The sequence below is a fragment of the Camelus dromedarius genome, chromosome 5 (genome assembly GCF_036321535.1).
Source record: "Camelus dromedarius isolate mCamDro1 chromosome 5, mCamDro1.pat, whole genome shotgun sequence".
Lineage (NCBI taxonomy): Eukaryota > Metazoa > Chordata > Mammalia > Artiodactyla > Camelidae > Camelus > Camelus dromedarius.
Genome location: NC_087440.1, coordinates 59,409,202 through 59,423,714, shown reverse-complemented (window position 1 = coordinate 59,423,714; position 14,513 = coordinate 59,409,202). Strand labels below are relative to the sequence as shown.

At 34.1% G+C, this 14,513-nt stretch overlaps 1 protein-coding gene across 2 annotated transcripts in view; it reads right to left on the bottom strand.

Moving 5' to 3' along the window:
- The window catches only part of SLC38A6 (solute carrier family 38 member 6), a 59,407-nt gene that overhangs the window by 25,285 nt on the left and 19,609 nt on the right, over positions 1-14,513 (bottom strand). For both annotated transcript variants that reach the window (XM_010976678.3, XM_064486006.1), the window contains 2 exons: positions 13,692-13,731; positions 3,293-3,371 (listed from right to left, as the gene is read on the bottom strand). In XM_010976678.3, coding sequence (XP_010974980.1) covers positions 3,293-3,371; positions 13,692-13,731 — 119 coding nt within the window. The remainder of the gene's footprint in view (positions 1-3,292; positions 3,372-13,691; positions 13,732-14,513) is intronic.

The following is a 14,513-nucleotide window of genomic DNA, read 5'->3' as shown; positions in this document are numbered from 1 at the left end:
CAATAAAGACCATACAGGGAAGTTACTTTAAATTTCATGGGCATGTCATGGTCAACTGAATTGTATTTGGCAATGTACACTTTCCAAGGAACAGAAATGATTAAACTTACAAAATAAAACCCCAGCCTGAGAAATACAAGCCAGTACAAAGAAATCTCAAAAAGCTCATTTTTATAAATCAAGATTTTAGAGGAATATACTAACCTTAAGATTTTTCCTAAATGGGGGAAAAAAATAGTTACCTAACAGAACCCTTGTTTTCCCACTGTGATCTAAATATACAGTCTCTCTAAGCCAAAAGAATTAGAGTAAATAGTTTTAGACTTCCTAGAAAACTTGTTTGATCTGTGGATTTAATCCTATATGATAAAAATGTTCCAAGTATGAAATATAAAGTATAGATCCTTAGCTGTATTGCAAATGCTTTGGCATGCAGATGTTTTTTCCCCATATTTTAATGAAAACCAGATATATTTATAAGTTGCTTTAATTTCATTCTTGAATGGAATGGAACAAGACTATCATATGTTCTGAATTAGGATCTTATTCACATCCCATATCAATTATGTAACTCAAATGCAAGACAACTTAATTGTGTCAATCATATTCCCCTGACAAGATCATTAAATGTTAACAGAGAGCTTCCAACTTTTAACAGCCATAGATTTTTTAAATATAAGTTATTCTATGAAAAATACAGATGCCTCATAAAAGTTTGATATAAGTCTTATAGCTTCTAATTTCTAATAATAATTTTTGAAATTAGAATATTGTGAACATACAGTTTCTTTTTGATAATGTCTTTGTAAAGATTTATTTTTCACAAAGGTACATCAAATCTCATGGATAACACAGAAAATAAGCACACCTGAAGAATCTTAACTGCAATTTATGGTAATCCAAACCTGAGAACAAAAGTGAATCAATATCATATTGATCTCATAAAAGAAATATTGCTCTGTTAACTCTTCCTAGAAATAAACTGCCCTAGATAGTTAAGTCAATTACCATATGTTTCTTAATTATTTTACAGCATTAAGCTTTAAACACTAATGATTAATCTGCATTCTAACCAATTAATATGTCACTTATTAATGTTTTTCAGAACTTTAAAATCCAATATAAGTGAATATATGTTACATTTAAAACAAGATGAGTCTATTAAAAAGAAGAGCAATTTAAAAACAATGTTAAAGCAATGTTGAAACATCGTAACAGAGATGATGCAAATTGGCCACAGTATTTTGAAATATAAACTTAAAAAACTTCATTTCTGACATGTCAAAATAACATTGTTATCCATTTTCTACTAATATGAATAAGATGGGAGTTAATTTTTACTTATTTTTAAAAACACACAGGAAAAAAAACCCCAACGAAGTAAATGACAACTGATTTAAAGTGAAGCTGCAGTAAAGTATCACTTTTAAAGAAAGAAGACTTAAGTTTTAACAGCAGTTCTGTCACATACCACCTCAATTATTTCTAAAACTGTATATATATTTTTATTCCTCTTCCTTCCACAAAGACATATGACAATTAAAAAAAGAAAAACACATAAATTCAGGACCAAGAAAAAGGAGAACATGAGACAACTCCTAGGATTAACATAGTTTATGCAATACATTCAAATTTGACTCTGACCTTCCTGGCACTCAGAGCAAATATGGAAAAACAACCCTTAGTATAGTTACAATTATTGGAATTTTTAAAAATTGAGGTATAATTGACATACAACATTAAGGAATTTCTGAATTCTCCACATTTACACTCTGCTATCAGCTTACAAAAGCATGTGTATGTGTAATATCTTATTTGGTCAACCCAACAACTTTGTTAAGAAGGCAGTGCTGGTACCACCATTATGCCAAGTGAAGAAACCTCAGGCTCAAAATTAAGTTATATGGCCAAAATAATTTAAATTAATTTCCTGACATTACTAAATATGAAATGGATAGAATATGTCTTCCTATTCTTAGTCTAACATTCTTTATTTTATCTCTTATTGCCTTGTGTTCTTAGCCATAAAGTATAAAAGAAATTTACCACATAGGATCGTTTGAGTAATAGAAGTTGTCCTCAATATTTTTACAGAAAAAGGAAAGGGGATTTCACATAGTAATTGTTTATTAAAATAAGAGCATAAAACTTAAAAGTAACTAGATAAAGCGACAGACAAAACAAGGTAGTTGTAAGCATCAAATGTGATAATGTGTGAAAATCTTGTAAACTGTGAAGTACTACAAAGGCACATGGCAATGTCTTCAAATCATTAAGAGCTCGTACTTACCTTTTTTCAAACACATTTTCTTGATGATTCCTATTGAGCTCTAAACTGTACCACATTTTCCTTATAAATGTGTATTTGCAGTTGTCTAAGTAGAATTCTTAAATGGAAGCCAAGTTGGAAAAGCTAAAAACTCAATTTTGAAAACTTGCCCTGCAATCCTCAACAAGTTCAAATATTGGAGCAAAATAACGACATATTTAAATGTAAAAGCCTGACAGGTATTTGTGTCATCCTTTAGAAATTATATGAAATAATGATGATCATTAAAAGGATTTATTCTGTCTTTTTGGGTTTGCTTTTCTCAAAATTTCATGTTCTTCGCAGTAAAATGAAAAGTATAATTAATTTGTTTTTTTTTTCCCATAAAGAGATGAGTCAATAGTTCTTAGTATATGTGCTGCTGAAATGAGCACAGCGTCCATAGTCTTTAGAAACCAGTATTTTTAAAATAAGAAAGGAGAAAGGCAATACACCATGGCTTAGTATTATTTATAACATTGTTAAAAAACAGGAAATGATGCAATTTTTTTTCAAATCATGCTTCAAAATAGGAACCTCACACAAGGAAGCTGTAACTTTATCACTATGATTTACCCGTATCACTATGGTCTGCCGAGAAGTGACAGTATATTATCCACTCCCCTTCTGTGTTTAAGACCTTTACTGTCAGTGCTTTCAGTCTCCCTGCCCCTCAGTCTTTCAGATACAGAAATTTCCCCTTTACTCTTCTCCAGGAGCTAGCTCACACCTGTCCTGCCCTTCCACACCCCCATGGAATGCAAGGGTTCCGCTGGCGCATAAGAGTCACAGCACAGTGCTCTGCATATAACGAGCAGCTCCAATTGTCTGCTGAGTGTCTTCTTCCCTCTAACTACTCTGCCCCTGCCTAGTTTGTAAATGTCTTATGGGCAGGGACTACATTTGTTTTACTTCCCATGAGGGCTTAGTAGGTATTTATTGAATTATAAATAAATGGACACAATGTGAAATATTTTTTCTTACCCACTATAGTCACCAGACAAAAATTCTGAAATAGTTGCAGGAAGCTCTGTTTTAATAATTAAAAGATAAGATGACATAGCTGCAAAAAGAATAAAAAGAGTGCCTGTTAGAATTCTATAATTTTTAACAATTTAAAGAATAATCTATCCAGAAACACAGATATCCATTAGGGATATGACAACATGTGGAATATTAACTCATACTGCACTATCCTCAAAGACAGATACACACCAGGAATAAATAACTTTGTAGAGAAGAATAATTGGTAAGTTCATTAGCCATCTTTTGTTTACATTTTAAGTCCAGGGCAAACTATTTACATAAGAGAAAGGGTCTTGATTATAGACCACTTATAAATGAAATTTTGTTTGAAGATTTGCAAAAACTCTCATATGTTATCCCCCTGTCCAACGCATTAGAGGTCAATTTAGCAACAATTGAGGTGGAAACAGGAGTTTAATAAGCATAGCTAGTAAGTTCGATTATTTGCTCTTTCTTACTAGAGAGAGACCTCCCCCAGAAGTCTCACTTTCTCTCTCTCTGTCTGCTGCTGTCTGCTCCCCTCTTCCATTTTGGACACATGTTATCATCAAACAATACCAAAATGCACAATGAGTTACATTTTAAATTGTCCTCCAAAACAGATTAGGAAAGATTCAACTGAAACTATTAAGTATATTAAAGGGACAAAACTTAACTTTTATTCCATTTTAAGAACAGGGCTCATCTGTATTATGCCCTCAAAACCTGAAGCTAGCATTATTTCTCATATTCCATCAGACAGGATCCAAAAAAATAACTAGCTTTTATAGTATTTTAATAATGATCCTATTTCTGGTATAGCTATAAAAAAATAAAAACCCACATCTTATAAACTTTCCATCATATACTAGGAAATGTTTTAATATGGTTACAGAATACAGAACTCATTTATATGTAAATACCTGAGTTTAAACTTAAATACTTAAGTGTATAGAAACTCAGATGATCTGGAGTCGGTTTAACAGCGTAATAATCTCTTTCCTCCAGAGATTAAGTGTATATTACAAAAGAGCCAACAAAAATATGTCCATGAAGAATAGAGTGTACTCTGTGTGCATGTTAATTTTATTACTTATTTATATTTCAGGAAACATTTCACTTTCTCCTTGGACCTACAAAAACTAAGAACGCAAATGAATGCCAAGTCTGAATGGCAAAAATCTGGGGAAAAACTGATTAAAAAGCTCAGAGAGTTTAAGAAAAAGAATGTGTATTTCTCAATCAACATATTAAAAGTGGCTGAACTTCCCAATTATTATAGTGCTGTGTGACCACTCAATCCTGGAGAAAGAAGGATATATGCTAATTTGTGTATAAATTTACATAAAGATAGGCAATCCTTACACATACAAACATATACACTCAATTTTTTTTTAAGTAAAACAACATGTACTTATGGCAAAGTAAAATTTAGGAGAGTTAAGTAAATAGTCACTTCTCTGTAATGAAAATATACATGTTCACATTTTCTAGTTTATGACTACTTCTTTTTCCCTGGCAGAAGCACAGCTGTTGAAACACAGCTTTTCCCCCAGCAGAAGTATAGTACGATTCTTCCAGTTCTGTTAGTTACGGGGCATTACAGTTAATTGTATGTGAAAAGATATTCTACATTGTTCATATTCTCATGAGGAAAAATGCTATCAATTTGGCACAGAACAGAAGGAAGGTTTAGATTAACCTACTCCACTCAAGGATTTGGGGTCTTTGTTTACAATACTTTATCTGTTCCAAAGAATCATACACATATGGTGTTAGGATGAAAATCACGAACTGAATATTCTGAAACTAGCCTAGAGCTACTTAAATATATCTTGCAAGAAAAAAAAAAAAAGACACAAGTACCTTGAAAACAAGGAATGCAGACTTCCTATACAATGTAATTTATTATCTGCCCATCAGTCTTTCTTGCTTGGATTAATCCAATACCATATGCTTTTCTAAAGTTTCAGACATTCATCTCTTTCAGTAATTTTCTATTATTTCTTTTAGATCTTTAGTTGTAAAAGGTTTCAATGAATATGAGATCATATTTCTTTCTAATATACAATCTGTCATTCTTCCCAGAATTTCTATTAGCCTCTGGCTAATCATTTGATCACTTTTACCCTCTGTTGTAGCCTTAACTCTTTGGTTTTCAAATGGGAGTCCTATTTCATTAGACTCCAGTCTGAAGAATCATGTATATTTCAAGAAATATGAACTCACCAAACATATGTTTCTCAAAAAAGATCTTGGCATACAAGATATAAATATAATAAAACATGTAAAATACTGCCTCTTTCTAAGAGAATGCTGGTGTCTGTTTTAAGAGCTACAAAACCACAGAACTCATGATGGGGAAAAAATTCCATTGACGAAGCAAGTAAAACAAACGAAGACACTATCCTTTTCACAGTCGACATTATTTTTTCCCAACCACGAGTGAACTTTCACACAAGGACTAGCACCTTAACATATTATGTGTGACACAGAAAGAAACAGACAAAAAAATTACTAAATATACGTTAAGTTAGGAAATACATCTCAATCAGATTTACACAGAAAGAACAACCAGCTCAATAAAGTAAACTGGAAAAGTTTCAAAGATACAAAACCAGTAGGAATGCTCATTTAGTCATTGTTTTCAACCAAAAGGTTCACTAGATCCAAAAGCTGCCTGCCACACCTTTTGTCTCATGTCTTTTATTAATGGCATAAAGAAGTGTTTAAGGACTTATCTTAGACACAGGTCATAAGCAAGAATTTGTAAATGATTTTGGCTGACATCGATACATAGCATAAACGACTAATATAAGACACACCACACTGTACTCTAAATTAATGGCTGGAACAGGGTCATCTGTAAGAGCCATGGTTAGGTGAAGTGGTTCTGGCCTCTGCACCACCAAAACCAGCATTAGGGCTAAAAGACATACCTTGATGACAGGTACTTAGCCATTACAAATCATTTAGTTTCAGCACATTAACTAAATAGGTATTTTTTTCTCCTTCATTCCAAACATACCTAATAGAACTAATTTAATGGAAACTGCCCTGGGAAGGAAATAAAAAATCTGTCAGCTTAATCAAAACACAGAAGTTGAAAGTATTCTTTAAAAACCATGTGGAGAAGCAACTGTTACATTAAGAAATGACTAAAATAGGGTAAAACTGGATTAGGCAATACCAAGTAGCAAGGTATTAACACCGGTTGATCAAATCATAAAGAGGAACACATGAGTTAGGAGCGCGGAGGCTGGGGGAGAGACGTCAGAAACAAGAGAGGGCCAAGTGTTTGGGGAAGAACCACAGGAACAGGGAGCATTTAGGGGCTTAGGATGCCCATCCTAAGTGAGTTGCAAGTTTTTCTTCATCTAACCTTCACCACAAAGCTGTGAGGTAGATATTTATTTCCCAGACGAAGAAATGGAGACATCAACAAGTAACATCCAAATTGGTGATGGTGGAAACAGCCTGTCTGACTTGAGAAATCTGCACTACTAATTATTACACTAATGAGAAAGTGTGGAAGCCAAGTGAAGAAATCTACCACAGCAGAGAAAAATAAGAAAAGTCTATCAGAAGGACCACTCCCCAGAATTACTCTTTTTTCTTTGTTTCATCAGCATTTAAACAACAAACTGCTTCTGAATGCTGAGTTTACCAGTTGGGTTCAAAGAAAATGAAGAATTTCTACAACACAGAACATTAGTTAGAAGCTTTAAAAACACTTGTAATGTTCATTCCACTTTGAGATGTATTTTCAATGTAATTCATTTCAGTTTTGCAACTGGGTTGATAAAGTGATTAGTCAAGTTTCCCCAGACAAGCTAAGGAATTTCATGATAAGACCCTACTGCACTGACCACTATAATTCTACTGCATCTACAGCTATTACTATAGTTTAGGAGAGAAAGTTTCCTACTCTCACATATTTGAGAAATCCACACTACATTAAAAATGAAAAAAAAAATTAAAACAAAAACCAATCCTTCTTCCCACAAACCCTGTACTTTCATAGGATATTTTCCCCCAGACTCCTAAAAAAAAAAAAAAAAAGACAAAGCTTCAATAGGATTTTAGGCCTAAGAAATCTTTAGTTTACAAAAATAATTATCCTTTTTGTTAAATACTTAAAATACATATATGAAGCTAAGACTACATACAGCTATTTTTAAAACAGAACTAGGTTTTCAGCACTTGGGAGAAGTTCAGCAACTTCTTAAAGGATTAGCCAGCCAGCTCTAAACAGATGTACTCTGGAAGGAAAGAATAAGTTTGCCTTTCCTTCTAAGAGAGATTCAGTTTTACTTCAAACATGGTTTTAGTCATGGATAGCAAATGGTTTATTCTATTCAATGTGTCTTATTAACCTGGTGGTCCTACTAAATGTCCAAATGTCTCTGAAAGTCTCTCCCCACTCAAAATAGTACACAACACAATCTCTACCTTTTTAAAAAAGAACTTTTTTAAAAAAACTCTGAAAACAATGTCATTTCTCTAATTTATGCACAAATGAAATTCAAAATATATGGAGAAACTTTTCCCTCCATAACCCTAGGAAAATACACAGCTTTATTTTTATCATTTATCAAGATCTTAAACTTGAATAAAAAGTGACCAGAATATTTACTGATATTCTGAAAATCCTGTAAACTTGAATAAAGCTTATTACTGAGAAATACATTATTTTCAAAACCTTTTTAAAATGACATGTAACCAGTAAATTCTGTCAAAGGAATTACTTGTGAGAAGGACTCTCGTTCCAAATTTCCTGTATCTCCCCCATTCTAAGGCAGTACTTTCCAGAATTTCGGGACTATATTATTCAGACCTCAAAAAAACTGCAGTCGGACTACAGATGAGCTGACCAGCAGATGGCGTTGTAACAGCATGCCCAATCCCCGCTTCCCAGGAGACAGTACAAACTAGAAATTCTAAGACTTTAGTAACCCAAGGGGGTGGGGTTGGGTGGGGATTCAGGAAGAAAGTAAAGCCAAATAGTTTCTAACTTAATAGTAAATCATGATTTTGAAAAATACTGAGAATTTGACATTTTTATAGTTCTTAACTAAGAATGATCTTATTTATACCTTTCTGTTTATGGGATTTAGAACTGTGCTATTTGACCACATTAAAGGGCTGCTGAGTTTCTCTGAAAACTTAGAATCCCAAACTGAGGTGTTAATCAAGGCTGCTAGGGTAAGGTCTGAAGAATCTCTGCCAGTCTGGAAAATTTGGGTCATTCTAGCAATTTCAGGAGGCTTCAGTAAAACTGCTAATGTTTAGGGTTCTTTCTCCTTTCATTATATGTAGCAGTGATCCAATGTTTAATCTCCCTTAAAGAACTGGGACTTTAAAGAACTAAGGAAAGAGTCTGCTATCCAGAGTGTTTCTTCGTATTTTATAAGAGCAAAATAATAATTTAACATATTCCTAGGAGCCATCTACCTTGTGTTCTGAGTTGGGCAAGATATGACACCAGAAGTAACATCAAGTAACCACTTTTATCATGTACTTGTTGGAGTTATCAGGACTTTCTCCAGCTTGACTGAAGATGATTTGGGAGATTTCTGCTTGATTTCTAGGGATATTTTAGCATAGTTGTCTACCTCAGGAATTCAAACACATGTGAAGCTAACTACTTACCTTGCTTTTTAGGAAAAGAATCTCACGATGCAGCACAATTAGAGAAACTACATGGAAACTACCTGTACTTACTTGCTTTGACAATTTTTAATCTTTTTCCACTTGTAGTCTGCCAAATTTAAACTCTCAGCCAGAGTTCTCTTTCATGTAACAGCATTAAATATTAAAACTTCCAGATGCTTCTCTTCTGATTTTGTGTTCCAGCAGCAATGACTCTTACTTAGCAAATGCCCCTCCAGCACCTGGGGCAACGGGCAGCTGGGGGCTTTCTCTGGCTCTGGCCTATTTGGGGCTCCTAATTCATTAGAGCTGGGAGGCAATTGGGAGCTGCTTTTAAGTAGTATTTTACTATGTGGCTCTCCATTTTCCAAAGGCAATGGTTTCCATAACTCCAGAATAAGAGTGCTAAATTTAGTGAGTCTTTTTTTTTTTTTTCTGTCATCAAGTTCAGAGATTTTTCAAAGACAGTAGATTTTTTCAATCAATTTGTTAGACCACATTCGTGCCCTGTTGACTAATACTTGGTGTCTGACTGACACTGAGAAAAAAAGATTTTCTGTGAAGTTCTGATAGTAGATTCTTTCCTAAAGAAACTATATGCTCACTTGCACAGTCACTTCCTTTTAAAGGAAGATCAAGCTAGGTGGCTGGCTTTTCCTTCTCTCCCTCCTTCTCTCATTCCTTACTTTCTTCCTTTAATAAGTAAGACATACTCAATGACTACTATGTGCTAGGTACTTAAGGACATAAACAAATGAGTAAATTACTTAGACATATGGACTACAAAGATGTAGGGGGTAAACTGAGTCTTACTGAAAGATCTATGTAACAAATATTGATCAAGGACAATTCATGATCATCTTGGTTTTAAGGGTCTCTGTTTCATTTTTTTCATAGATTTGTCAGGGTCGTAGAATCCCAAGAAAACGGAGAATGTTGAAATGTCACAAAGAATCAAAGAGTTAGGAAGCATTAATCTAAGCCATGATTACCTAACATGAAAGCAACAGATTTCAAAATATTTTTATTTGCTACTTTACAGAAATATGATCTAACTCTTCTCAGTATCTTCAACCTTTCATTTTTTATATATTTCTAAACTACAAGTCATTCTACGGGCTTTCAAGTATATCATTTATATAGTATATAAAATTGTCTGTGAGGCAAAATCTTAGGCTTTTAAATAGAATTTTTAAAATTGTCTCATTCATTCAATATATATTATTTATTGAGTTCCTCTACCAGAAACTACATCAAGTTAGGAAAACAAATAGTTCCTGTCCCCAGGGAGTTTTAAAAATCCTCAGCATTTAATCTTTTCATATCTTTTCAAACATTTATTATATCACAGCAGAAAGAACCAAGGCTTTCAAGGTAGATAGAGTGAGGGCTGAGTCCAGGCTTCACTGAGAGGCGAAGGTAAGCAAGTCACTTAGCCCCTCTGAGCATTCATCTCATCCGCTGCAAATGAAGACAGTATCCTCCACCCTGACGAGTTCTTGTAGTATAATTATAGTGTCTAGTAGAATGCTTGACCTAAACACAATCTATTATATCATTTTTCATTTCTAAACAATCACTGAAAAACTCCAATCATTTATAATAATGAATTTCCTATCTTTCAAAACGTGCTATCTGAACTATGTTATAAATGCAGATAGGCATGTAAGAAGCACAAAATTTAATCTGATGCTATACACTTCATATCATCTTATAAATATCCAAGTATTTCTAATTGATAAAGAAAAAAGTCAAATTCTATTTTGAAGAAATAACATTAAATAAGTCATATGAACAACATATTAAAGTTCCCCCCAAATAAGTATGCTGTTTCTTCTCAAGCACACATACTAAACGTAGTAACTGGTAAGGGCTCCCACAGACCCAACTTATATTGATCAAGAAACTACTTCTTAAGGCTGGAGTTCCTAGATGTCAACCTCAGAGGCTCGGCAGCTGCCCAAAAGGGTAGTTCTAAGAACTGACACTTCCCCTTTCTGACAAAGATCAGTGTCTATGAAAGCTTATGGAGCAACAGTCACTGATTTGTTAAAGATACCTAAGAAAAGAGCAAATCATCTTTTGAACCAAATATAACCCTTTCACAAAACTTGCCTGTAATAAAAATAGTTTACTGCTCTGAAGGAATTAGCATGCCTATCAAAATGCTAAATTAGAATTGGAATTTTTTGTTAAGATGGGACCTTAGCTTCCTGCTTTTCCCATCCTACCCCCAGCAATTTAACAAAGAGGAAACTGAAGCCAAGAGATTAGGGAGGAATTTCCCCAACATACATGGCTACCCAATGGCAGAGACTGGAGTGGACAGAATTAAGGTAACTGACTTCCAACCCAGTGTTCTGCTCTCAAGAGCGTGCTTCCAATTCTTTTATAATAAAGGAATGATTTATGCACATCCAGCTAAGACAGAAGAGAAAAAGCTCTGAAAATATTTTCCAGTTATTACTTAGTGGGCTCTCAATAAATAACCTTTTAACTAATGTACAGAAAATCATGAGGACATTATTCTAAAAACTAAACAAACATGACCAGCTTTTCTGATTTTGAGGGACAGTAAAAATTGCTGTGACTGCTTCTAAGTCACTTTTTTAAAAAAGGTTCTAAAACAAAGCGAGCGAGCAAATCAACAAACTTAAGAGTTGGGAGAACTGATGATGTATCGGCCACCAGATGCAGGAATTCTTTCTAGAACATTCTGACAACTGACCAACCAGCTGTTTCAATGCCTTCAGGGATAAGGAATATTTGTCAAAGGTGTGTAGGCCACCCCATCATCACACAAATTTGTAACAAAGGTATTCCACATGAAACCAAACCAGCTTCCCTGTAGACTTCTGCCCATTAGAACCAGTTCTGTCCTCCAGAACAACATTAAATTAGTATCTTTTTTTTTTGTATTTCAGATTTAGCTTTTCAAATATTTAAAGCCAGTAATCAGTCTAGCTGTCCTCTTTTCTCTACCTCCTGATAAATCTATCTAGAATACTAAAAAGTACTTGGATATAGCACACACAAATCATACTCAACTCCATTCAGTTAAAAAAAAAAAAAAAAAAGGTTGATCAAGTCCCAGGTATCGTCTACGTCCCAGGAGTACAAAGAGAAATGAGACATAACCCTTGCCCGGGAGGCGCTTACAACACAGTGGGGGAGAAAAGCATATACTGAGATAACTCCAATCTAATAGCAGCAAGTGTTAAAACAGAGTCACGCACAATAACAGCTGCAGACATGGTCGCAGGAGGAGGATGGGGTCTGTGTGCAGGATACGAGAACATGACAGCAACCATTCTGCACAGTCACAAATCTGGATTCCCATTTCCTGGACTGAAAATTCTACAGAAAATACTAAACAATAGTTTAATCTAAACAAAATGTGATTGATGGTTCTTAGTAATCACATAGAGAGGAAAATGAGGGATTGAAAATATCCAAATATATTTTCACATTAGCGACACTGAGTGTACGTTTAAGCAATACATACTTGCTGAAATAAAATAAATTATTCCAAAGCAGATTTTAAAATCAATGGCATTTTATACATTCATGAGGGAAAAGACTGGTTACTGACTGCTAATGTGAAGAGTGAAGTAATGTGTGTTAGAAGGAAATTATTTGGTATGATGTCTAAGAGAGCATTCTTCTCCTTCAATAGCATTTTTTTTCATGAAAATTTAAATAATTAAAACACAAATGTTTAGGATTTCCAAAACAATGGCAAATACAATTTATTGTTGGAATGTTAATTTTTCCCTTGACCAAGAAAGACATTAAAGATGGAATTTGGCTAAACAATAAGTGAAACAGCTCAGATCTCTTGAGTATCAGAGTAAAACTTTATTAAAGCTGTCATCTTTAAATTATTTTGAACTGTTACATACAAGAAATGAGATTAAAATTTCCTATGACCATATGATCTTGTGTAAGATCCAAAGTGCATGTCAACCTTCTCTGTGTATTTGATTTTAAACTAATATATTTATTTAGCTTTCCAGTCGATGGTAAAAGAAAATTAAGACATTGGTCAGCACCGTGTAAGTTTTTTACAACATATACAGATATGGTTCCCATAGTATTTTGGATTTAAATGTTCAATACATTTAGTCAATAGCTATCAATAATTAATAGTAATTTTTGCTTCCACCTAGTTCTTGATATCAGGATCATTTTTCAATGGAAACAAGATACAAGATAAATGTGAGAATGCTTCCTGTCTCAAGTTTGTCTATTTTTTAAACCACGTGTTCATTTTCAATTTCTTCATTACAAAAGGAGATTGCTTTCCACACCTGACTGTTCACAGTCAGGACCACCACTCCCTCTAGAGCAGTATTCACCACTGGGGGTAATCAGGACAAAAGTGGAGGGGAGGTATTTCAGAATCACCTGGAGAGGTTTTCCAAGCTATACCTCACCACTATCATAACTACAGAAAGCCAATGCTTTAGAGGTGTGTTGCAGACAGACCTAATAACAAGACTGAAATCAAGGGGTTAGCTACAACTGAACTTAGAAGCTGTTGTCCTACAAAGGCTGCTAAAAAGGATCTTAAAAAAAAAAAAGTAATGACGACAACACACAGGGTTTCTGAGATATGTCTACAGAGGTGCAGGTTCTCAGCTAGACCTGTAATAAGGCAAGAAACCAAAGGAGGAAATCATTTCCATCACATCCATGCATAAGCAGTGCACTTTCAATTGCTTACCTCCAATATTCTGAATTATTATGGTGCCTGCCACCACAACCTATAAAAGAACAAATGTATTCAGAAGATGAAAGGGGAAATAAAATAAAAGGATCAGTATTTTATTAAAATCCAATTAACTATTACTAAAAAACAGATACAGAAGTCGAGTAAAGAGGAACTGAAAAGAATACATTTTGCCAGTCATTTGTAATACATAAAACTAATAATCATCACATAAAAAGCCTTTCTTTAATAGTTCCATGGTTACTATAAAGAATACTTCTGTAAGTTTTCTTGGCAGTCATTTTTAAACAGTTAAATTGTTAAAAAGCTAGTAATCAATGGTTATCAAAGTACCAAAAAACTGAAATTGAATTTATCTGGTCTCATTCTCCTTTTTTTTTTTTTTTACTGGTTTTTACCACATTGCTTTGTTAGGTAGACTAAGACAGCTTGAGGTATGTGGTGCCAATGCTGTACTGCATAAAAGGAAATAATGTAGTTTTCAGAGTGTATCAGCTCGGCATACATCAAACCTTGAACATCCCTGGCCCAGGAATAAATAAAATTCAGAGCAGAAAACACAAGAGCCCACATATTCTCAGATCTAAAACTTGAAGCAAAATGTTTCAAATGCAATAACATGAAATGGGCTGAGTGCAAGACAACAGGAAGTATAAAGACTGTAATATATTGGAGAATTTCCCTCTTTCAAAATGAGGCAGCTGCTACGCAGCTCTGGACAGTTGCTGACACGTGAGAATGTGAATCCAATGTAGCAAGGTCTTCTGATTTTTCGAGGCAAGCCAGAAATTGAATTCTTTCAAAATGTCATAACTC